Below are 23,650 nucleotides of genomic sequence, written 5' to 3' on the forward strand. Positions count from 1 at the left end.
ACGTTACTATCAAAATAAGAAGGAAAATATGCAAGTCAAAATTGATCCGAGGGTCGTTATCTGAAAATCACAAACTAGTATCCAATGGGAAAAAAAATACCTAACACTTGAACCTAGTTGGTTGATGGTGGTAGGAATAAATAATTTCAATATAAAATGCATGACTAATGTAACACTTGATTTCTGATTTTAAATAATACTTATGTGAAAATCTATTTACCATATTTTCACGGGTTTATAAATTTCAACAATCACCCATTGAAATGATTTTTCTCATAAATACATTAGTTTATTACAGATGAGAAATGAATTCCAACCAAAGACTAGGTTGATGACTTTTACAATCATTTCACAAACAGGTGAAGACAAGGAGATGCACAACATTAGAACTCGTCGGGAACTGAAAAAAAGAAAGAAAAAAGGCATAGGATCTACTACTCTGGAAAAGAAACTACATGTAATAACAATCGAATCTGCCAGAGCACTAGTTATTCTTCTATGCGCTAACAATAACTTAAACAGCACGAGCCTACTATATGGCCTTACACCGTGCAAGGACGGACCATGTTTGGTGTCTTAGTGTCCGTTGACCTGCCCATTCTCGTGAGCCTTCTTTGCATAAAATCTTCTGTACTTGGAATCAACCTCTGTTAGGTAGTAGGTTCCTGGTGCGAGAAGGCTGCAATCCTTGCTGGTCACAAAGTCCTTGGCACCATATCTGTGCTCCATTAGTTTCAATATTTCGATGAATTTTTCAGGAGTGAACTGCACAAAATGTTATTGACATCAGTCAGGGTTATGATGAAAAAAGAGGGATAGTTCAATAAAATCACTGACAGCTATTTGGATATCTTATAGCTTAAATGAAGTCAGTGATGGAGTCTAAATCTACAAGTGATCGTGAGATCAGAATTTAGCATACCTCATGTCTCGATTCCAACTTCTCTGCGACATTCATCACGCTTGCAATGTTTGACAAACTAAAAGGATGTTGACCTTCGTTAAACTTTAGCGAAAACATAGTCGCAGTCAATCCACTCCCATAGGAAAACATGATTACCCGCTGACCAGCCTGAGGTGACAAAATGATTCAGAAACCGGGAGAACTATTTAGGCGATGGTGGTGAAACAAGCAGTAACGAACAAAAGTAACCTGTATTTACATTGAGCAGTAAGGAACAAAAAAAAAAAAAGTAACTTGTATTTACCAATGTATTGTGCTTATTGTGAAGGAGGGATGCAAAAGCAGCATAAAGAGATGCGGTATACATGTTGCCAACTTGTTTTGGTATCAATGTGGTAGGCTGCACCTTCTCATCATAAAGCGGTTTAGCAAGTTGTTGGGATGTCTGTATGTGCATGAAAAAAAAAATCCATTCTCAGCTCAGTCTTAGGAAACATATATCTTACTTTGGACTTCATTTTCATTGCTTCCAACAATGTATTGAAAAAGAATAGCAGGAAGAAGGTGAACCTTCTCAAGATCACGGCTCTGGTAGCTTTCATCACCGGTTAAGGATTCAAAGGGGGCCAGGATTTTTTTGGCAGACTCATCAATAGAGCTGCAAATGCAGAAATGAGGATGATCAGTCCAAAGAATTACTTTAAACAAGAAAAGACTTCTTTCTAAGAGAAAATTAGTAACACACCTAGCATTCCTTAGAAAATCATTGAACAGCAATCGACTAAAACTCTTCTGCACGAGCTGCATGATTAAAAAAAAGATTCAGCTAACTGTTTATATCCCTTTATTAGGAGAAATAGAAAAAGGAAATTATAATATGTATGGGATTCTCATAAGCTACCTTGTTGTATGGTGAATGGAACACAAAGTAGGCTGCATCCGTCATTGAAAATTGCTTGCCTTCCAATTTCTCATATCTAAAAGATGGAAGTAAAAGGTCACTAAATGAAGACAGTTAAGAAACTTATTTCCAAATATAAGGTTGCATCAACCGGAAACTTACTTGTTGCATAAACTCTTGTAGCAAGCATCAAGTGCCATGAGATAACAAGTTTGTGAAAGCTTACCATCAACCACCTGCAAAAACAATTAACATCATAAAACAGAGCACAGATGGAAAATTAGCTTCAACAGTGATGATGCAGCAGGCATCAAGAATGTTGGTAATAAGGAACTAACAAGAGATACTGAAATTCTACAGATTTCCGTGCAATACACTGCTATCTGATATAATCGAAATCATGTTTTTATCCAATTTCTCTAAGAAGCAATCATAAAGGTATCAGCAGCAAGTGGCAGCTTGCAAAAGATTCTATCAGTTCTGTAAAATACCACTCTCAACACCCACTACTCTCAAAAAATCAAATTATTTAACCCAAAGCTTTGACAAAATAGCATTTTGAAACATTCATGTGAAATATGAAGATCAACAAGACAAGCAGGGACTAAAGGAAATTACTGGATATTCACTGTCAAGGATGGGCTTGTAAAAATCATAGACATGGGACATATGGCTAGCCCTGATCTTGCTTTCAAATACTATAGGAGCATCAGGCCCAACAAGCATAGCAACAGCTGCAGCTCCTCCAGTAGGCCGAGCAGGCCCCTCTGCATAGACCTGTGAACAGAAATTCTCAAATAAATGGACAAAATCATGCAAGGCTCAGGCATTGCAGTCTATGTATCTAATAAGAAAGCAATAGAATAAAAATAAAGTTGTAGAAAGCATGAAAATAATGACCATACCGCGCTATCCGTGCATACTACAAGACCATAGCGTCCATCCCATGAAGCACTCTCCACCCAATTTACACAGTTGAACAACGCAGCAGTTCCCCCATAGCAGGCATTAGTTGAGTCAACTCCTTCAATGTCAGTATTTCCATGTTTCTGCTTGTTTCACATGGTAAAGCACAAGAATAAGTTTTGATGATAAACATAAGTGATAACCACAAAGTAAAGCTTTAGCAGTGAAGAGGAAAATCCAGAAAGACAAACGGGGAAAATTGATGCAACAAACATTTTATTTTCCAAGGTTAAATGTCAAAGCAAATATTAAGCTCATTTTGGAGGAGTTACTTTGTAATAAAACAAGTAACTAACTGCATAATACATTATCATTATACTTGTTTTCACCTATATGACAATATAGATGGGTTACAAACAGCATCAGCAAAAAAGCCATGTCTTTAATAATTTATAATACTTGACTGCAACTAATATTTTATTTTTGAGCTAATCAGCAGTACATCATGCAAAAGTTAGTAGTTAAGTCTCACTAGTCCACATGTTTGAAAGCACCATAATTGACTGTTTACTAATCAGCATTCTTAGAAGCAACAGCCAATACCTCAAATATTTGCATTAAGAATGTCTTGATGGATTTGCTCTTATCAATAACAGTTTCACTTCCAACCTCTAGCCGACCAATTTGCTTCGGATCAACAGAATACTTCTCCAGTAGGGAATTAACAGCTGTCAAACTGATGATGAAAAATTCAATGAGAAGAAATACAACAGTTTCTAATGAAATTAATCCCCAGTATTATAAAGTACTGAAATGAAATCGAGCCATATGAACCAGAGCAATGAGGATTCACATTCTTATCCTCACTAGTTTGAAATTGATACGGAGTTGCTGCAGCTACTGAAGTTAGTTGCATACCTCATTGATATGACATCTTCAACCTCAGTGCAAAAGCCCATGCAATCTTGTCCAAGACCAATTGTATACTTGCCTTTGCTTGCTCCATCATGAGCCTCCAATACTTCCTAAACATTGCATTTTTTCATAGAAATTATCAGATCTATTCCCTCGAATCTATTAACTTGTTTGAATATTACATTATATCAGAAAAATAGCTTCAAAGCACCAAAACCATGTAAAGTGTATAGCTAGCTATACACAATACATTTAACAATCAACATGCAAGTGCAATAAATTAAAATCTATGATCTCATATTCATAAATCATGAGATCTTAAATAGAAATCTAACTTTCCAAGCAATTATGACTTTCTCTGTATAAGTATAAGTAAACTTAATAATTTTGAAGTAAAAAAACAATTTCTAACGGAAAGGAAACTTTACAGAAATACAAATCGCAATAACAAAAGGTATTTGGTAATTATTAACATCGAGAAAATCATTATTCCGAAGAAGCCGATTTCATTTTTCCTCAGCCAAAACTGTAGCACCTAACATACAACCCAATCGTAATACACATCTGCAAGTATAAATATACGCATGTGGATGTATATACGTATTTAGCAAAATTTATTCGGGAAATTTTACCTGCTGAAGACAAGTAGGAGGAAAGTAAATCTCCATGGCGAGAATTCCAACATTCTTCGGTTGAGAAGCCATTTCCGATTTGTTCCAACTACAACTTCGAGCCAAAAGAATTGAACGGATCAAAGGTAGAACCTTCAATTACCTGAACACCGACGACGTTTATTTCGTTCTCCGGCGAGGAGTATGTTCGAGTTGAAATCCTACAAGTTCGGGAAGAGAGAGAAAGAGAGTGATTCGAGAAATGAGTGAAGTTGTGTGTTGAGAGAGAGAGCTTCGTATAAGATTTATATACTACTCTTTCCAGCCCTCAAATACAGACCAACATTTTTTTTATTTTCCAAATAAATTCTACTCCCTGCCCCTCTTCTCGTCCTATTTTCCTTTTCAATTCGTTTCAAAAATATATATTTTCTATATTGTTTAACAATTTTAATTTTGAAGCAAAGCCTCAAAGAAATAATAAAGGTATCATTTTTAAATGGAAAATCTACATAAATAACCAATAAAACTCAAAATAATTACATGTTCGTATCCAATTCAAGGTAATTCAAAAAATACCTATTCTCTCAAAAAATATTACAGTCCATACCCTCATTCATTAAGGCTGATAATTTCCGCTTAACTAATACCAAATCAGTATCATATATTGTATTGGTATCATTAAAGCTGATAATTTCGCTTAATTAATACTAAATCAGTATATATATATATATATTGTAATGATATCATTAAGGCTGATAGTTTAGCTTGACTAATACTAAATCAGTATATATATATATATATATATATATATATATATATATATATATATATATATATATATATATATATATATATATATATATATATATATATATATATATATATATATATATATATATATATATATAAGGTTTCTTGTTCAGAAATTACTTAATCAATGGCACTATAAGAGTATATGTATATTGTTGTGGTATCATTAAGGCTTCTTGTTCATAAATTATTCATTAATCAATGATACTATAAGAGTATATATATTTATATAGTATCATTGAGGCTTCTTAATGATACCAATACATTATATATATACTGATTTAGTATCAATTAAGCAAAAGTACCAATACAATATATGATACTCATTTAGTATCAGCTAAGCGAAATTAGTTGAAAGTATATAGTATAATTATTTAGTGGAATATGATTGAAAATGTTTGTAATTATTTTACCTTTATGGGATCTTTACTTAGTTTCCCCTTTATAAATTGCGAATTTGAGCCCATTAGTACTTGTTTTCTCATGTATTTGATGGTAGGTATTAGTTAGAACCAAAATATAATTCAAAAACCGGAGAATGTAATGTGTACTTAGACCTTAAATTAATCAAGTATTTGATGGTATGCACTATTTAGAAGTACTAACTTAGAACTAAAATATTATATGAAAATATTGATATTGTATACTCTCTTCATTTCAATTTATGCGACACATTTCAGAATTTGAGATTCAACCAAATTTATTTGACCATAAATTTTTCATATATCTTTTAAATATGTTGAATTATCAATTATTGTGACTTATAGTACTTTTTACGTAGTTTAAAAATATATAAATTTTATTTCAAAAAAATTGAAGATTTAATACGTAAATTTTCAGTCAATCTTAAACTATTTGACTCTCATAAAATGAAAAATATTATGGTAGTATTTAATATAAATGATTTTCTTATATTTACGGACTTTGCCATTCCAGATCATGTCAAAGAACGGTATTATTTTTATCAAAGATAAAGTCATTTGTCTTTTAATTGTCATGTGATTCGAGAATCTACTGATATTACATCATTTTTGACAATTACTTACCAATCCATTAAAATTTATTTTTCTATGATAATAAATTTATTTTACTAACTCTATATATAATATGATAAGAGAAATTAAATTCAACTAAACATTAATATGTTATATTACTTATTATTAAGTCCTCTAAAATTTCAGTAAGAGTGATAATAATAAAATAAAATAAACAATAGAATAAATATTTAATTGAAAAATTAGTATAGACAATTTTAAACTTTATAGGAAACATAAAATAATTAAATTAATCTCAAAATGTCTACTATAAGTTTTTGCTCAAGTCTTCGCAATTAGACAAAACTGCCTTATTTGCATAGTTAAGGGATAAACCTGATCAACTTTTTTTTTATGGAGCAACCATTAGCTTATATACGAGCGCTTTGAATTATTATTTTTTATTTACATATCAAATATAAAAAAAGTAAAAAAACAATTTATTTATCTTCTGAAAAATATTTTTATTCATACCGAACATAACCTAAATATTGTTTGAAACAATATAAAGTGGGCACGAGTAATCTTTCTGCCATTTTGGGGACATATTGGCTTTTTCTATAAAAGAAAGATGAGACCCCTATACATAGTGAATATTATTGACATTATATATATAGGTAGGGGCGGAGTTATGGTGGTGTTCGAGTTTTCAGTTGAACACTTTTCATCAGAAAATTACTTTATATATATAGATCAAATTTTATTTTATATGGGTATATGTATTATTTTGGACATCCTCAAAACAACAAAACTTACACGGTGCCCAAATTTGAATCTGTGTCTGCATTTTATTGTTTTTTTTATGCTTAAAACCTATAGGATAATGCAAGCAGCTCGGTGGCAATTAGGTGCAGAGTATGCAAGATTGAATCCCTATAGGATTTTTTTTTTTTGTTTGAATACCTTTTGTGAAATTTTTTGCTACGTCATTGCTTTTAAGTCTTATTTCCCTTTTTTTGGACCAGAACTGATTTCACCTTTAATATCTTTATTTAAGTTATCCTTTGATTATAAAATTTGATTTTTGGACCAGAACTGATTTCACCTTTAATATTCTTTATTTAAGTTATCCTTTGATTATAAAATTTGATTAAATCTTAAAATCTAATATCATTTTAGAGATATACGATATATAACAAGAGTTCTTCTTTAACAATAAACCAACACAAATTAACGGTCATAAATGCAAGCTACCAACCAAGATCATCGAGTCAGTGAATAAAAGATACACTACATATCCCTAATTACTTGTTCACTTTTTCTTTTATAGTTATCTTTAATTACTTGTCCATTCTGACAAGTCAAGAAAGGACAATTTTTTTTTACCTATTATACCCTCAATTAAATGACTAATTACTTTGAAAAATGTAAATTTTTTCATCCACTTCATAATTAATAGGGGTAAAATGGTAAACTTACTATATCATTAATTGTTTTCTTAATATGTGTGTCAATTCAAAAGTGGACAAGTAATTAGGGACGGAGGAGGTACAAGTAATATATATATAATATATTATAAAAGTGAAAATTAATTAATAATTAAGGAAAGTCTAACAGTACAATTAAGTTATATGTTCTGTTGCAACATTCTTCTATGGTATTCTCATTAAATTTTTTGTACTCATAAGCTCCACATCGTTTGAAATTAAAAAATAAATCCTAGAAATGATGATTTTTTTTAAAGGAAATAATCCAATGAATAATAATATTAATAAATTTTCAGATAAGATAATTACACCGTTCAAACTTAATTTAGAAAATCAATAAAGATTCTAAATTCAATTTTTAATATTAAAAAAATAATATATTCAGTGTAATTTTACAATTTCTTCACGTGTCTTGCTATCCTTAGCCAAAATAATTTTCACGTGTAGGGTGGCTGACGGAAAAGAAACGAGGGAGGTGCTAATAATACTGCTGACAGCCAAAACTGACCCCATTTTATTAAGTGCATACAGGAAGATACTTTAAACAAAGACCTGATGGAGTACTATAATATAAAAAAATAAAATACAAATTTGGTGTCAAAATCAATACAGAATTGCAGATCAATGGAGTACAGTGGGACCGAAGGAGCGGAGCTAGATAGAGGCAATATATTCATCTATTCGATAAGAAAGTTATATTATATATATAAAAATTAAGATACATTTACTTCTTCGTATTTTAAACGTTCTAATAAAAGTTACGACTCTGTTATTGATTAGGACAAGAAAAGTCAAGTTCATTCAAAGCGTAAGAGGCTACTATTTTCTGAATTCCCATTTAATGAGTTTTACTTCTTACTTCGAATCAATGTGTCAAATATACATGTGTTGCATTAAATTTAGGTGAAATAAAATTAGTTGAATTAATAAATATACGGAATGATAAGTTGTTAAAATGTTCAATTAGGCTAAGATGAGATTTCCTTAATTAGTGATAAGTAAGAAATTTTATGTTCCTTAAAGGATTCTATACTTTTCTTGCTTCAAGTATTTGATAGAGTTTTAAGATTAACTTCTTTTTCCAATATAGTTTATTTTTTGAGTGTCAATTAGATTTTTTTTATTTTGGATGAATTCGATCGCGATACATCAATTAAGTAGTCCTATAAAATATAGCCATCATATATAGTCAAAGATTTTGACTTTAAATTTTAAAATATAAGGTTATTTTTATCAAAAAATATTTTATTTCCTATTATAAAATTATTTAACATAAATTCAAATTAATCGAACATGTCACAAGCTAGTCTAACTAGGAGGTGTTTTTAGTTGAGATTCAATGACTTTTTATCACAAGCTCAAAGAGGGAAATCGCACGTGGTATTGCACATAACTTTGTCATGACCTATTAGGCTTATAGATATAGGATGTAATAATTAATAAAGAGAACCTTTTAGGCTTGTAGATATTGGATGTAATAATAAAGAGAACCTTTTAGGCTTATAGATATTGGATGTAATAATAAAGAGAATATTTAATTCCTTCTTGATTTGACAAAATATAATATTTTAAATATCCAACTTGCATTGTGATAAACAATGAAGTCCTTTTAATTTGGAAAAAAGAGAGTATAAAAGTCCATTAATTTGTTATTTTTTCCTTCAATCGTATTCCAATTATTGACAGATTTAAAAACACTCATTTACTTGACTAATTAAATTTAGATACACCATCGATCACCCTTGATCTGTCAAATAACATAGCAAGTGGTCTCAAACTCTTGTAGGAGCATGACACTAATAAACAACCGAGAGAAGTGTTAGAATCACCCCTAAACTTGGCGAGAATTTAGGGATGTATTTCACTCATGTTACAAGATCGAGAGTATATTTAAGTCCAGTTTGTCAAATAAATTGATATTTTTAATACTATCAATAGTTCAGAAATGAAACTAATAATTCGCGCTTAGTTTAGAAGTGTTCTCGATATTATTTTCTTTTTTTCCTTTCACCAACTAGTGAACATTCAACGTTAAGATTAAAATAAGAAGGAAAATTTGCAAGCCAAAAAATAAAGCCGCCATGGAGGCAACTTAAAGTAAATTTTCCAACTGAAATTCACGTTTCTCAGACTTTATAAGTAAGCCATGGCGGCTCACTCTAATGCCGTGAAAAAACAGAAGCATACCTTAAAATTTTTAGTAATCAAAAATATTTTTTCCGTATACTAAAGTCAAAATCATTTATTTAAGTAGATATATATATATAATAGATATTAAATCTCTTTAATTTACCTTTTTAATGTGTATTTGTTTATATTTTAAAATATTTTAATAAAAATTCTGATTTCGTCACAATGACAGGAGAATTGAAAATTTTATATTGCTGGTGGCAATATTGTCATGATTCATAATCTTTTAAATTCAATCCTTTATCATTTGATTTGGAAAAATAATAACTACAAAAAAGTCGTCATTTTGAAGTGATGACCTTTCTCTAGATCTGCTTGGTAGTAGGTAAGATTCGAATAATTCGAGCTTAGAATATTTTAATATTTTTGTTGAAATGTGTGTTAACTTGAGGTGTAAAAATTAGCATTTAAAGCTTGTGAGAGTCCCCTAGTTATTCTACTTAAAAATATTCCCTCCATTTATTTTACTTTCTCAAATTTAACTTGGTAAACTCATTAAAAAACAAATGTGAATAACAAAAAATTACTTTGCTATTTTATTTTTAATTTAATAGGCGGATTCATTACTTGCAAATCTATAACAATCCAATAAATTGGATTGTAATATGTTACTATTCCATCTAAAAACTTAAGTTATCAAAAAGACGTACGTATTTATTAATTCATTATTTAAAATACATCTCCACATGTACAATTTTTTTTTTTGAGTCAAATATATACATACCATATACATCTATACTATAATCTTTTACAAATGTTATGGGTACAAAACCACTGGGCTTAGATCATATAACGGCCCAAATGGTAGTTTAACATATTTTGTTACACATGGACCCAACTATTGGGCTGCCCAAGCTGGAATTTTCCACTCGATGAGTCATCACAAAAATAATTATTTAACTACCGGACTTGTTCTTAGTAGATTAGTCTTTAATTTTTGCCCTTCATATGAAATGATATTTAATTTCTATCCTTAGAAATCGAACTTATATCTTATGAAATGATATTATGATGCAAAAATATGAACTTATAACTCACGAAAAAGTGAAAAGACCAAAGTGCAAAATGACCCTTAAAAAATGGAATCTCTCCATATGTTACTTGAAAGATATCATATATAATTTCACTAAAGTTGGAAGAATAATATCTAAAAGTCTTCCGCATCTTTTGCTCGACTCTTCAAAAATACTAAACATATATTGCTCGACTCTTCATAAACACCATAAGATGCATCTTGATTCCTTCATATTAGTGCACCTTTTGAAGGATCAAACACAAATAAGATATCATATTTTGGAGAGTCGAGCAACATAGTCTGCAAAACAAATGATAGGAAAAAAGAAGATAAAAGAATCAATGTGGTAATTCCAGCAAAAATAAAAATAAAAATTCAATCTACACCTCAATAGTTGTTTGATTAAGTGCCTTATATCTCCATTTCTCTTTCTCAACAAAATCAGCATCCAAAAATCTAGCTATAAAACTCCATAACTTATACAAATCTTCAAAATTTGTCATCATTCCAATTGAAACACTAATAACTGATACACCACAACTCAATTTCCCCTTCTTCTTCTTCTTCTTATTATTATAATTATCATCATCACAACTCTCCAAGATTGTGTTTTTTTCATCATCATACATTTTTGAAAACCATATATGTTTCAAAAATGCGCAAGAAAGTGATATGTTGTGTCGATCCGCAAGCTTTTGTACTAGTGTTGGATCAATCTTTTGGCCTTTCCAATCAAACACATTGAATGCCACAGCTGGTCCTCTATTGAAATGTATCTTTGATCCATAAATTTTCACTAAAGGAATATGAATATCTTCAGTATGAGGATGTTGAAGACGCGTTAACGCGTTTATTAGCCAGTTTATAAGGTACCTTGCTCTGCTACTTGTTAGTATTAAGCCGAGTTTATCAGCATGATCTAATCCTCTGCATTCCAGTTCATTTGAGCTCGTAGTTGTCGTTGAAAGAGTCTTCTGTTTGGATTTGTTACCCCAATTCAGTATTTCGAACAATGTGGTTATTTTCTTTGGTTCTTGATCAGACACTTGTTCGATTTCTTGGAATTCTGAAACAGAGTTTTCTTGATTGTATTCTGATGAAATTGAAGAAGAGGAGTCGTTTTTGTGTTCAAATGATTTCGCGTCGACTGGAACAAGACGAATAATTCCCAAGCTAGTGAATGATTTGTTCAACTGTGATATGGTTGAGTTTTTCACGAACAAACAACAAAAACCAGAAGGATTTTCACCAAACACTTTGTAGAAATTGCAAATGAGAAAATCAGGCTGAAAAATCGACAAGCCTAATGTTTCCATGTCTTTGGGACCTAAAGCAGATGCATCAAACACGACATGCCATCCGTTTTCTTGTGCAATATTCATCCATTGATACGAATATCTTGTTCCCGTTACTTTAGACTGAAGAGGGAAAACAAATAACCCCTGTTTCTTCTTGACACTAAGCGTTTTTCGCAGTTTTCTTGAATTGATTCTCAAATTAGGCCATGAGAACTCTGCTGATACCACTTTAGCCCCTTTTTTCTTAGCGTTATCGATCATCCCTTCCACTGCTTCATTTTCATGATCGTAAGCTGTAAGGAGGTTAGGATTAGACTCAAAGGGATAAGAGTCAGCCAAGAGCTTAAATGCAGAAGATTGGTTAGCTGTAAAGACCATTGAGTAGTCATGGTTAGAGATATTCATGTACTTCATAATCCTTTTCCTCATTTTACGTTCTATATCGGATTCTTGCCCTCCGTAGAGCAATTGAGTAGTTAAACTCACTGACTTATACGAAATGTTAAAGAAAGGTTCGTTGTGAGTAGGAGGAGGAGGAGGAGGAGGTGGAGCTGATGATGAAGAGGCGATTGAATCGTGAATTGGATGAGATTTGATCATGTTCTGTTGTTGGTAGTAAGAAAAAAGGCCATTTCCAATGTAATCAAAACAAACATGTTTCGAAAGAGTGAGGTGATAGTATTCGTTAGCTCGAATTTCATCAGCAAGATTAGTCTGACTGTAATGTGGATACGCTTCTTGTAAGTTGGCAAATAGTTCTGCACAAGAAGGCAAACACTCATGGTTAGTGAATTGGGAATTTGGCTGGATGGATGAAGCTACTGCATCGATGAATTCGCGATGACAAGTGATGATTATGCTGATTTTAGAGGTGGGGTTTTTATCTCCATGGGAATTCTGGCAGCAAATACAGTTGAAACAAGGTGATTGCATTCTTGATTTAGGATTCTTTTGGTCTTTTTCTTGGCCTTTTTGGTTTGTTGCAGCCTGCAGGAAGTTATGTGTAAACTAAATTGTGTTATTATTTAGACAAGTCTAGAGGGAAAAAAATTGATCTGTCCTTCCCAACTTAGGCGTCTTAAGTTGTTAAATATGGTATCCGGGCTAGGTTCATCCCAATTTGTTGTTCACCGATGTTGGACCCCATTATGAGTGTTCACACTCCAGTTGATGTCTGGTCGTGCGGGGAGTGTTAAGAAGTTCCACAATGATAAGGGATGAAAAGTCAGTCTCCTTATTTCTATCTCAACTTACAATGACCTAACATGTGTTTCTCATAGGTCATTTAGTTCTATATTGAAATTTAATTATTAGACTTGGTCAATCTGTGAATAGTCACTACATAAAATCATTACTTTTCTGATTAAACACTTGAAAGGGTCTTTAGTCTTGCCGATTATTACTAATCTTGACAGCTTAAATTCCTCAAAATTTCCATCAAAATAATCTTATAAGATTATATTAGCATCCAACAAAATGTGTGACCAACAGAGGCAGAGCCAGAATTTTTAGTTTATGACATCTGAACATAAGATTCTACCAAAATTCATTTGATTTATGGGTTTGACGCAATTATTTATACTTATTTAATGAATTTCTCGATATATATATATATCTACGTATATGTATTGAATGAATCCGTAATGTGTACTCTAGGTCCGCCCTCGGTGTGGAAATAGCTTGGAAAATTTAGCTGGAAATGTCGATCAGCATATGCAAAAAGAGCAAAAAAACAAGGATTTATGCTTTTTATAGTGGCCAGCACTATCAATCTATTTTCCATAGAAATTTCACTAGAATGTTTTTTTCTAAAAAAAATAAAATTCTTGGACTTGTTTAACGTGGTCACTTTTCATTCCAAAATTCTATGTTGTCTAGTTGCTTTCAATCACCATAGTACATTTATATCCCCACCAATATTGTTAGTTATTACATTTTCTAAGAAAATATCATTATTTTTTTGGTCAAGTTAGTTTTATAGAAGTTTCTTGAGATAGTGGTTCAAAATAAATGTGATCTAGTTATGTATATACGTTTATTTATTTAAATTTAATCGAATACATTGTTTAAACGAAGATTAAGTTTAATATACAGAATTTGTTTTAAATCGTTTATGGTACTGAATTAACATGCTATACAAAATATGTAAGTGGCAATCGACTATGCCTCAATTCAAATTAATTAGGGTTGAAAAAACTATCCAATAATATTATTAAAATTAAAAAGTGATAAAATTTAGATAAACATATAGCTGTATTTTCATTCTTGCCGTTTGGGCGGTTGATACTATATAATATAATGCCAAGTTTCCTATGTGCAAGAGTTAACACTCTATAGACTTGATCAATACAAGAAATATTTTGTACACACAGCTAAGTGTGAGTTGTATGATCCAACTAGTATTTTAAAAAATATAACACTAAACAAGAAATTTATAATCGGGTTTTTTGACCAACAATAAAGTTATATAATCAAATCGCAGAATCAACTAGTGATGCTTGTGTTGCCTATATGACATTTCACCCCTGATGTATGATCTTTCTTCAAACTATATGTATACGCGAGATATTTTCTGCACCGAAACCTTTACACAATTTTAGTTTTATCTTTGGGTACCTTGTGAAGAAGGAAATTGCTAGTTTTAGTATACCATAAATTTGAGAAGACTAAGTCAACTAGCAGGTTGTACAAGGCAAATATTGCATAACAGATCAATAAGGGTCATGTAAAGCTATCAATCTCTTTCAAGTCTAGCATGCATATGGTCAAAAAGTAGTTAAATCCTATTTGGTGTGTAGTGAGGTTGAAGTAGACAGTGCTAATGAAAAATCTAGTAATTAAATTGATTGGTAAATTATTCAAACAGAAATATGTAAATGAGAATAATTTGAGAGGTAAAATATATGGTAAATGTTAAAATTTTAAAAAAAATTATAAGCGAAAAATCAAAAAATAAATATGTTGAGAGTGGGATTTGAACCCACGCCCTTTCGGACCAGAACCTTAATCTGGCGCCTTAGACCAACTCGGCCATCTCAACATTTATTAGTATATATACCACATATGTATATATTGTCAAAATACATAAATCTCACTAAGGAACTAATTACTTATATTTTTAATGTTCGTTTCTAATTAATTATTTTAATCTCGTACTTCAGATTAAGCTACACAATTTGAAATGATAAAGTAATAGAGTAAAACGTATTTACATGATTCTCATGTATATAAATTACCAAATGATATATATGAATCGAAGTAAACTCATGAAAAGATCCTATTTAGGCTAATTAATTAATCAAACGATAAACCATACCAACAATAAATAAATAAATAAATCACCCAACATAAAGATCGTCGATTGAGCCACCCTTTATGCGGAATGCATTTTCATAATTCTTCTTCTTCTCATCATATAAACATAATTAAGCAGAAGCAATCATAGGGCAACTCTCCTTTGGCAGATTATATTTATAATCATATATCTGCCAAACGGAGAACTGCCCTACAACTGCTTCACTTAATAAGTATACCAACAATAACATATTTAGTACAATCTTATAAATGATAAATGTACACATATTATACTTCTACCTCATAGAGATAGTCAGACAGAGATTATTTCCGATCGAATTTGAATGTTTTATTTGAACCACCTCATGGAAATGATGAGACAAATTTATAGGGATATACAACACTTAGTGGCTGCACTAATGAAATTGGATATGCCATTGAATTATACCACAATAATGAAGGATATTTTCTTATGATGCCTCCTACTTTTGAGTCCATGCCATGGAAATTATCTAGAGATGATCATGATCTTTCTCTTTATAAATCTCCAATGTTAATTTAGATTCCAGGTACCATGATCTTATACTATTAATGTTGACAATATAATATAATTAAATAGTAATAGAAAATGTATACTCACGCTTTAAAGTTTTAAATGAGATGATCATATACTTCAATATTTAAAATATTTCTCTCTGAACAAATATAATTATACAAAACATTATTTTTATATCATCTGGTCACCTTATTAATTGACCGGTTGTAAGAGGTATTAATTTATTTTATTTTTCAAGATCACAAATTTCACATTTAATAATATATATAAAAATATATTCTAATGATATATATAACTTAAATTATTTGTGGAATATATAAAGAAGGATAGCATTCCTTTAACAGAGCAGAGATGCTTTAATTAGGAGTAGGTGGCAAACAATCTTTTTCTCTTTTGAGGTATATCCTTTGTAATATACTTTCTCCACACTCAAATATATATTTCCCATTTATATAGTTTTTTGATAATATGTCATTAAATGAGATTAGCGACGAATTTTATAATTTAATCAGAAAATTGTCCATGAATAATTAATTCTTGTTTATTTAGTAGTAAAAATGTGATCTTTCAATAGAGTCCATCAGAAATTGGCTAGTCAGAAATGTCTTTTCAAACGGTATTCCAAATGTTCATTGAAAATTCATGTAGAGGCGAATTTAAGATTTAGAATAAATTATTACTCGATATGAAAGATTTGAATTGAAAGAATGAAAATAATAGCTCAGAATTCATTCTATATTCTCCAGATCAATAATTAAACTCAAAACATATTATTACTGAAATTATTGGGATTATTATTACAGAGAATGAAGTCAATTTACATCATATATAGTGGTATTATATATTTTTAATTAATCCACTCTCATTCATAAACAAAAGGTAACAAAAGAAGAAGAAACGAATTTATGATCAATTAATTAATGATTTGACTCCTCTTTAGCAAGTCTCTCATTCACTATCCTTACTCCCATATACCTGCACATTTTCCAAAAAAATAAATAAATAATTTAGTAATCATCACATATTAATTTCAACAAATTATAGGACTTTGGTATATAGTTTAATTATTTTTTTATTCCTCCGTCTCTATTAATCTGGTGGTATTAGATTGAACACAAAAAATTTAAAAGAAAGATTTTTTTTCCGACCAACAAATTATGATATAAAATTTATATAGTCATAAATCGTCTCAATAAGTATAAAATGAGATGTTAAAAATTAACTTGTTAATAAATATAAAAAACATATCATTCTTTTTCTGAAAAAAGAAGAAGAAGACAGTCTGGTGCACGGAAGAGCCACACCTCAGTTAAGGTGTATAATATACAGAATCAACATTGATGCAAGCATCAATGACTGATTCCACGACTCGAACCAGTGACCTACAGATCATGTGGAAACAACTTTATTGTTGCTCTAAGTTTCCTTTTCAAATGTGTCATACTCTTTCTAATTGACTAAAAAAAGTGGCTCGAACCGGTGACCTATAAATCACAACGGAGATAACTTTACTATTAACTCCACGGTTCCCTTTCAAAGATGTCACACTCTTTTAAACAGACTAAAACGGAAAAAAGAGTCATATAAATTAGAACAGAAGGAGTATAAATTAGTAAATACTAACCTTCCAAGCATCATGACAGTGGCTTGAGGATTAGTACCAGGAGAATAATTAAAAGTTGAACCATCAATAACCCTCAAATTATCAACACCAATAACCTTATAATCTTGATCAACAACATTACCAACTTGACAGCCTCCATGATAATGCCAAATTGTCATAACAGTATCTTTACAAAATTGTTCCAATGAGACTGAAATATTGTCATGTTTAGGCAATAAATTGACAGGGGCACTTGCAGTCAAATTAAGTAATGCTGGCAATGAAATTGAGTCATATCTGAATTGTGAAAAAGATTTGGACTCAATTATATTTTCTATAACTTTGAGTCCATTTACACATCTTTGTAAATCTTCTGGCTCTTTGAAGTAATTAAATGTTATTGATGGGTTGTCATTCGGGTTCCGGGTTCGGAGCTCCAAATGTCCAGTGGATATTGGGCCCATTATTTTTTCTAATATGAATCCTCCTCTAAATGCTGCTGCATCTAGTGCATTCATTGAATTTATAGCCTTTTCTAAGGCTTCTGGTGTTCTTTGCTTTGGTGGCACTGTTGATAGCTGTCCAATCTGAAAGAAATGGCTATTTTTTAAATATTGTACTAAAATAAACATAAAGGACTATAATGGGTTTCACTTAGGCCCATTTAACATTAAGTTAGAGAAAGTTTGGGCCTCACAAGAATATACATACATTTTGTAGTATGTAGTATAAATTATGTATACCAATAATAATCCATGTATTTTAACATGTCTTAATTTTTCATTATTAATAATCTTATTATAGTCTGTTTGACCAAAATTTTACTTATTTTGAAAAACATTTTAATTAGAAGTTCTTTTTGACAAAGTATTTTCAAAGATTAACAGCTGTATTTGACTAATCAATTTGCAAAGCAATTTTGCTAATATTAGAACAATAATTTGTGCTTGACCAAGGTTCCAAAGGTGTTTCTAAGAAAAAGTTAAATAATTTTATTGCCATTATATAGAAAGATTTCTATTGATACTATATTATAGACTACAACTTCAAATTAGAAAAGGATTTAACTTATATGTACCGATAATGTCTTAACTTTTTATGATAAGTTACCAATCTTATTATCCAGGTCACTACACCTATATATTACGAATGATAAACCGTATATATTAGATAGCTTGATACTCTAAAATATATGTATATCGTCAGTGTATATAAGTTAAAATCACGAGAAAAAATTTACCTTCGGGGAGAACATTCCATAATCACTCCGACTACTACGATAACCGGAGAAATTCTCGCCGGAGGCAGCTTCAATATAACTTCCAAATCTTGTAATACCCACAACTTGTATAAGAGAAACTTCAACAGGTACAGGTGATGGCACAAATATTGCATTCATTGGGTTATCCATCATCCTTTGTCCAACATTGGGCTGGTCCAATACAACTGTAATGTTATGGGCCTTTAAATGTTCTGATGGGCCTACACCACTTAACATTAACATTTGTGGGCTTCCAAGTGCCCCAGATGAAACTATTACTTCATTCATTTCTCCTCTTCTTAAATATGCTTTGTGTTTTTTTCCTAATGCATCTCTAAATATTACACCATGAGCTTTTGGTCTTGATAATCCTGCACAAAGTTGTTAATTAATACTTTCTTAATCATAAATTAGAAAAAATTAAATGAATTTCATTAGTTAATCTCACGTAAACAATGTAACCATCTGTCGTGACTTAAACACAGAGTTTAAGAAAGATAAAATACTAACATATAGTCTAAAATAAGTCATAGTTATTTGTATGACTACAAATCATCTCATTAAGCGTAAAATATACATTTTAAAGTTAAATTATTGCTAATCTGACTAAATGATACGTATGTCATATAAATTGCGATGGAGAGAGTATATTACACTTGATAAAATGTTCTTATAGTCATAGAATTGTCATGACATATTTAAGTATACTTTTGATACGTGTCAAAAGTCTAGCTTCCATAATGTCACGGACAATGTATACAGCCAATTGAGGGGTTTTTTTGGGGATCACGATCCTTTATCCATTTTTCTATCATAATTTTGTATCAAGTCAAACAGTATCACATAAATAAAACGGATTTCTAATTTCTTTTTCTTTATTTGCATGAGAAGATACGTACCTCTAGTTTTGAACATGATTTTGTGAACGGTAGCATGCAAAAGTAGAGTGATTCCACTAGGGTTAGCATACTCAAGTAGATCGGCAGCCGTGTGCCGACGTCCGGCGGCATCGAAAATCGTGCCCCCAATTTTAGTTCCATTAATATGATCATACGTAAATCCATTGTACGGCACCACCCCTGACTCCACAAGACCGTCGCGCACGGCGGATTGCCACTGTCTCACCGGCGGCTGAAACGCCACTTTATTTTCCACCCAAACATACGATTCGTTCACCAGCTTTCCGTCCCATCCAACACTGCTCACATACTTCGGGCCGGCACGTGAGTAAAATCCGGCGTTTAAACAACTTCCGCCGCCCAAAACGCGTGCACGCGCGTTGATTACACCGTCCTCGGAAATGAATCGCTGAGATGGCGATTTCGGTGAGAGATCGGAAAGTGCAGATCCGAATGTCGATAAATATGTGATATTAGGATTTCCGTAAGGCGAACCGCCGCGCTCTAGTAGAAGTACGTGGTACTTCTGAGAGAGCGTGGCGGCTAATGGGCAGCCGGCGGTGCCGCCGCCGATGATTATGTAGTCGTAATGTGATATCTCCGGTGCTGTAGTAGCTTGGCGCATAAATGAGTAATTTGGAGCTGCAAATTTATACAAAAAGAGTTTAAATTTGTGTAAATAAAAAAAATATATGAATTTAATTTTTATGCCATAGAAAAAAACTTTAATTTTGAAATATTAAGTTGATCATGTTAATTTAACTTCGAAAATTATTCAACGGACAGTGTAGTATTACCACATTGAAAAATAAAACATGTCGGTTATAACAAATTAAGGAATGGTATAAAACATATTTACACAATTAAATTACTTTTACAATAATTACAAGTTATTAGCTTGCTACAATACTACAAGTTAAACTACATTAGCAATATAAAAGAAAAGTTTTAAGTTTTAACCGATAATGTATATATATAAACTTAAATTATAGGTTAAATTACATTACTAATATAAAAATTCTTTACATTACTAGTATACATAAAGTTAACTTATACTACAAAAGCATAAATTCTTATTTTTGCGATTTAACTTGAATTAATCCGTTAACACGCTAGAAATTCCTACTAACCAAACAGAAAACAAGTGTTCACTTACATCACACCTTTGCTATTTTTAACGTAACGAAATTTATCAATCATTATATTTTTACGAAATCGCGAAATTACTATAAGGGGTAAGAATTTGTTTACCTTTTTCAGAAGAACAAAATCCATGAAAGAGGAAAATTCCAAGAAGAGCAGTAATAATCAAATCAAACTTCATTGTGTTTAATTAATTTAATATCTTTAATGATGATAAGATTGATGGAAAACTAGAAAGAAAAAAGGATGTTATATAGTAAAATTCAAACAATTTGGACGGCAATAAATTTGGAAAACACAAAATGTTCCTTAGTAGAATTTTCAGTGTATATTTTTAAGGAACAAGAAAATGCAGGAATTGTGAATTTTTGAATATTAGGAGAAAGAAGTAGAACTATATAATAGTGATTTGGAGAATTTATTTAAAGGAACAAAGAAAGTGACAAGTTAGGTCCAAAAAGATATGTGTATAATTTGAAAAAGAAAAAAAAAACTATATATTATAGGTACTATTTTATTTATTATGGTAATAGTCTAGTAGATAAGGCAAGGGAGAGGGGGAGAAGGTAGTTGTAAGATTTTAATTCAATAGGAAACATCTTTTTCTCTTTTATTTTCTTTCACATAATCATTACTCCACACATTTGTGTGAAGGACATTGTAGTTATAATAATTATTGAGAAAGTTTAGATATTATAAAATTTAGATTTAACATAATGTGAGGGGAATTAAACTAATTTGACTCGTCAAATCTATTTAGGTTTTGGACAGGTTAATGACCGGTTGATATATAGTTTAGATTGATCTATATAAGAAACTTTGTTTAAATATTTTTAAAATAATATCTTTTATTTATTATATTATATATAGTCATAATATAAGAAAAAATGGTTTTATTAAGTACTCAATTAAACAAATGATTTAAAACTTAGAATCTATTTAAATTAACTTATTTTAGGTGTTTTTAAGTCAAAGTAACTTGTCAGCACCTTTGTAATGTTTCAGTGGGATTCAAAAGGTGCTTATAAACACTTATTTTTAACTCAAAAGTTATAAGTTAAAGATATCTAACTTACAATTTTTGGCTTATAAGACAGAAGCTATAAGCCCATCCAAACGGGCACATAAGTACTAGGTGGGTTGAATTATGACCAAATATTTACCAATTTTAGATCAAGTAACTTTCGAGCGTGTCAATGACACGTTCATTTATTAACTCAGTTCATTTTAACATGCCTAATTTCAATTCAATCCGTCTATTTAATACCATTAATATTAATGGTGTGTCCAATTTATGAATCTTTAACTTGAACTATAGTCTCAATGATTATTTTTTATAAACAAATATACATGCACATATTTTTGCTTGACCATAGTAATTAGATTTCTACAACACTTGTACATTGATTTTACTAATCTACTATATGAAGGTAGTATATAAGTTTTAGTTGTTAGCGAGGATTATAAATTTCTCTTATCAACCACGAAATAAGTAAACAAACAACTTTTACTATAAAAAAAATCATCGTGAATCTTATTAAATGACAAATTGGTGAGGATTATAAGAAAATCACATTCATTACAAGCTGTTATTATCGATGAATTTCATAACTAATTTAAAGTGTGATCTATGTAGGGTATATAGGTAAGGGGTAGGTTTTATTGTTTTAATAATGAGATATTGTAACAACTGTTTTGAGTAGCTGAAGATTATAATGAGAGAAATTAAACTCACCAATATTTCCATGTAGACTAATTCATCTTCAACCACATAACTCAATCTCTCTCTATTTTGAGTTTGAGGTCACAATGCATTTATTAATTATTGTTCATATTTTATGTTTCAACCAACTTTAATGACATTTGGTGTTCGGCCAGTTTTCTCGTACCTCGACTAATTACACCCACCAATAAGGTAACTCTATCCATCAAAGTTAAAACAGATGAGAAGAATCACCTAGTGTTTTTTGTCTCCGCTGAGTTTTGAACCGCTAAAACCTTCAACCAACCTCTTTTCTAATCTCAAATGCTATACTAAATAAATAGTATATAGATTGGCGGTGAAATACTAATTTTTTTCATCTCTAATTCTTTTCAAGGGTCCCAATTTGAAAAAGGACAATTGAAAATAAGTCATCAAAATTTATGAATATGTAGTCAAGTTTTATTGGTGTCTAACTAGTACAACTCAACTTCCAACCATGAATTGTAGAGCAACAAAAGATCTAAATTGACCACACAAAAAATAAAGGTTGGGGGACCAAATATTATTTAATACAATCTTAATTGGCTTCTATAAACTTATATTACTCTATTCATACACTTCTACAAAGTTGTCAACTCTAAAATGTAGATCAGCTTTTTTGTTTTTTGTTTAAACAATACATATTGTAAATCCAAATTAGTGTCGTGTATGGCAAAGGGAAAACGTTCCCTACTAGAAATTTCAAAATTTTGAGAATTCAAATTCGAGACATCTAATTAATGATAATACTGTGTATGGTAAATATAGACCAGTTGAACAATTGTCCCCTTCCAATACGGACTCATTGAGCCAATGCTAAAGAAGTTGGATAACTTCAAATTTCACAATTTTTATGTCTAAATCCAGCTAACGACGTAAGAAGTCGATAATAGTTCCATGAACCTTCTCGAAAGGCCATGATCGTCATACTAAATTGGTGATTCTTTTTTCTTTTTAGCTTAGTATTGTCAGTTTGTACAAGGACAATTAAAATTTTTGTCAACATTTATTAACGACACAAATAGTTGGCAGATTGACCGTCGAAATTAATTAAATGAGGTAAGCTAGGTGGAGGTGGCACGTAGCTGCTACTTCCCATCATAGTGAAACTTTTTTTTCTAAAAGAATGACTCAAG

General features: G+C 30.8%; 3 protein-coding genes and 1 non-coding gene across 4 annotated transcripts; all 4 read right to left on the minus strand.

Annotated features, from left to right (window-relative positions):
* Positions 1-242: 242 nt before the first annotated feature.
* On the minus strand, positions 243-4,539 carry LOC102601874 (hydroxymethylglutaryl-CoA synthase-like). The gene is made up of 12 exons (XM_006358792.2): positions 4,259-4,539; positions 3,630-3,736; positions 3,315-3,447; positions 2,711-2,854; positions 2,424-2,582; positions 1,968-2,041; positions 1,806-1,881; positions 1,650-1,705; positions 1,475-1,562; positions 1,209-1,349; positions 923-1,072; positions 243-765 (listed from the first exon to the last, which is right to left on the minus strand). Exons 1-12 carry the CDS (start codon positions 4,328-4,330, stop codon positions 577-579), a joined length of 1,389 nt encoding a protein of 462 aa, XP_006358854.1. The 5' UTR covers positions 4,331-4,539; the 3' UTR covers positions 243-576.
* Positions 4,540-10,845: 6,306 nt separating this feature from the next.
* LOC102592383 (molybdenum cofactor sulfurase-like) lies at positions 10,846-13,242 on the minus strand. The gene has a single exon (XM_006358848.2). The coding sequence runs from the start codon at positions 12,945-12,947 to the stop codon at positions 11,097-11,099; it is 1,851 nt and encodes a 616-aa protein (XP_006358910.1). The 5' UTR covers positions 12,948-13,242; the 3' UTR covers positions 10,846-11,096.
* Positions 13,243-14,973: 1,731 nt separating this feature from the next.
* Positions 14,974-15,054, minus strand: TRNAL-AAG (transfer RNA leucine (anticodon AAG)). The gene has a single exon. It is a non-coding gene; the product is annotated as a tRNA-Leu (tRNA).
* A 1,580-nt stretch (positions 15,055-16,634) lies between these two features.
* LOC102602541 (protein HOTHEAD) lies at positions 16,635-21,124 on the minus strand. The gene is made up of 5 exons (XM_006358793.2): positions 20,879-21,124; positions 19,628-20,269; positions 18,708-19,099; positions 17,489-18,054; positions 16,635-16,839 (listed from the first exon to the last, which is right to left on the minus strand). The coding sequence occupies exons 1-5, from the start codon at positions 20,949-20,951 to the stop codon at positions 16,782-16,784; spliced, it is 1,731 nt and encodes a 576-aa protein (XP_006358855.1). The 5' UTR covers positions 20,952-21,124; the 3' UTR covers positions 16,635-16,781.
* Between the last annotated feature and the right edge of the window lie 2,526 nt (positions 21,125-23,650).

Source organism: Solanum tuberosum, unplaced genomic scaffold (assembly GCF_000226075.1).
Source record: "Solanum tuberosum cultivar DM 1-3 516 R44 unplaced genomic scaffold, SolTub_3.0 scf00281, whole genome shotgun sequence".
In the NCBI taxonomy this organism is placed as follows: Eukaryota; Viridiplantae; Streptophyta; class Magnoliopsida; order Solanales; family Solanaceae; genus Solanum; species Solanum tuberosum.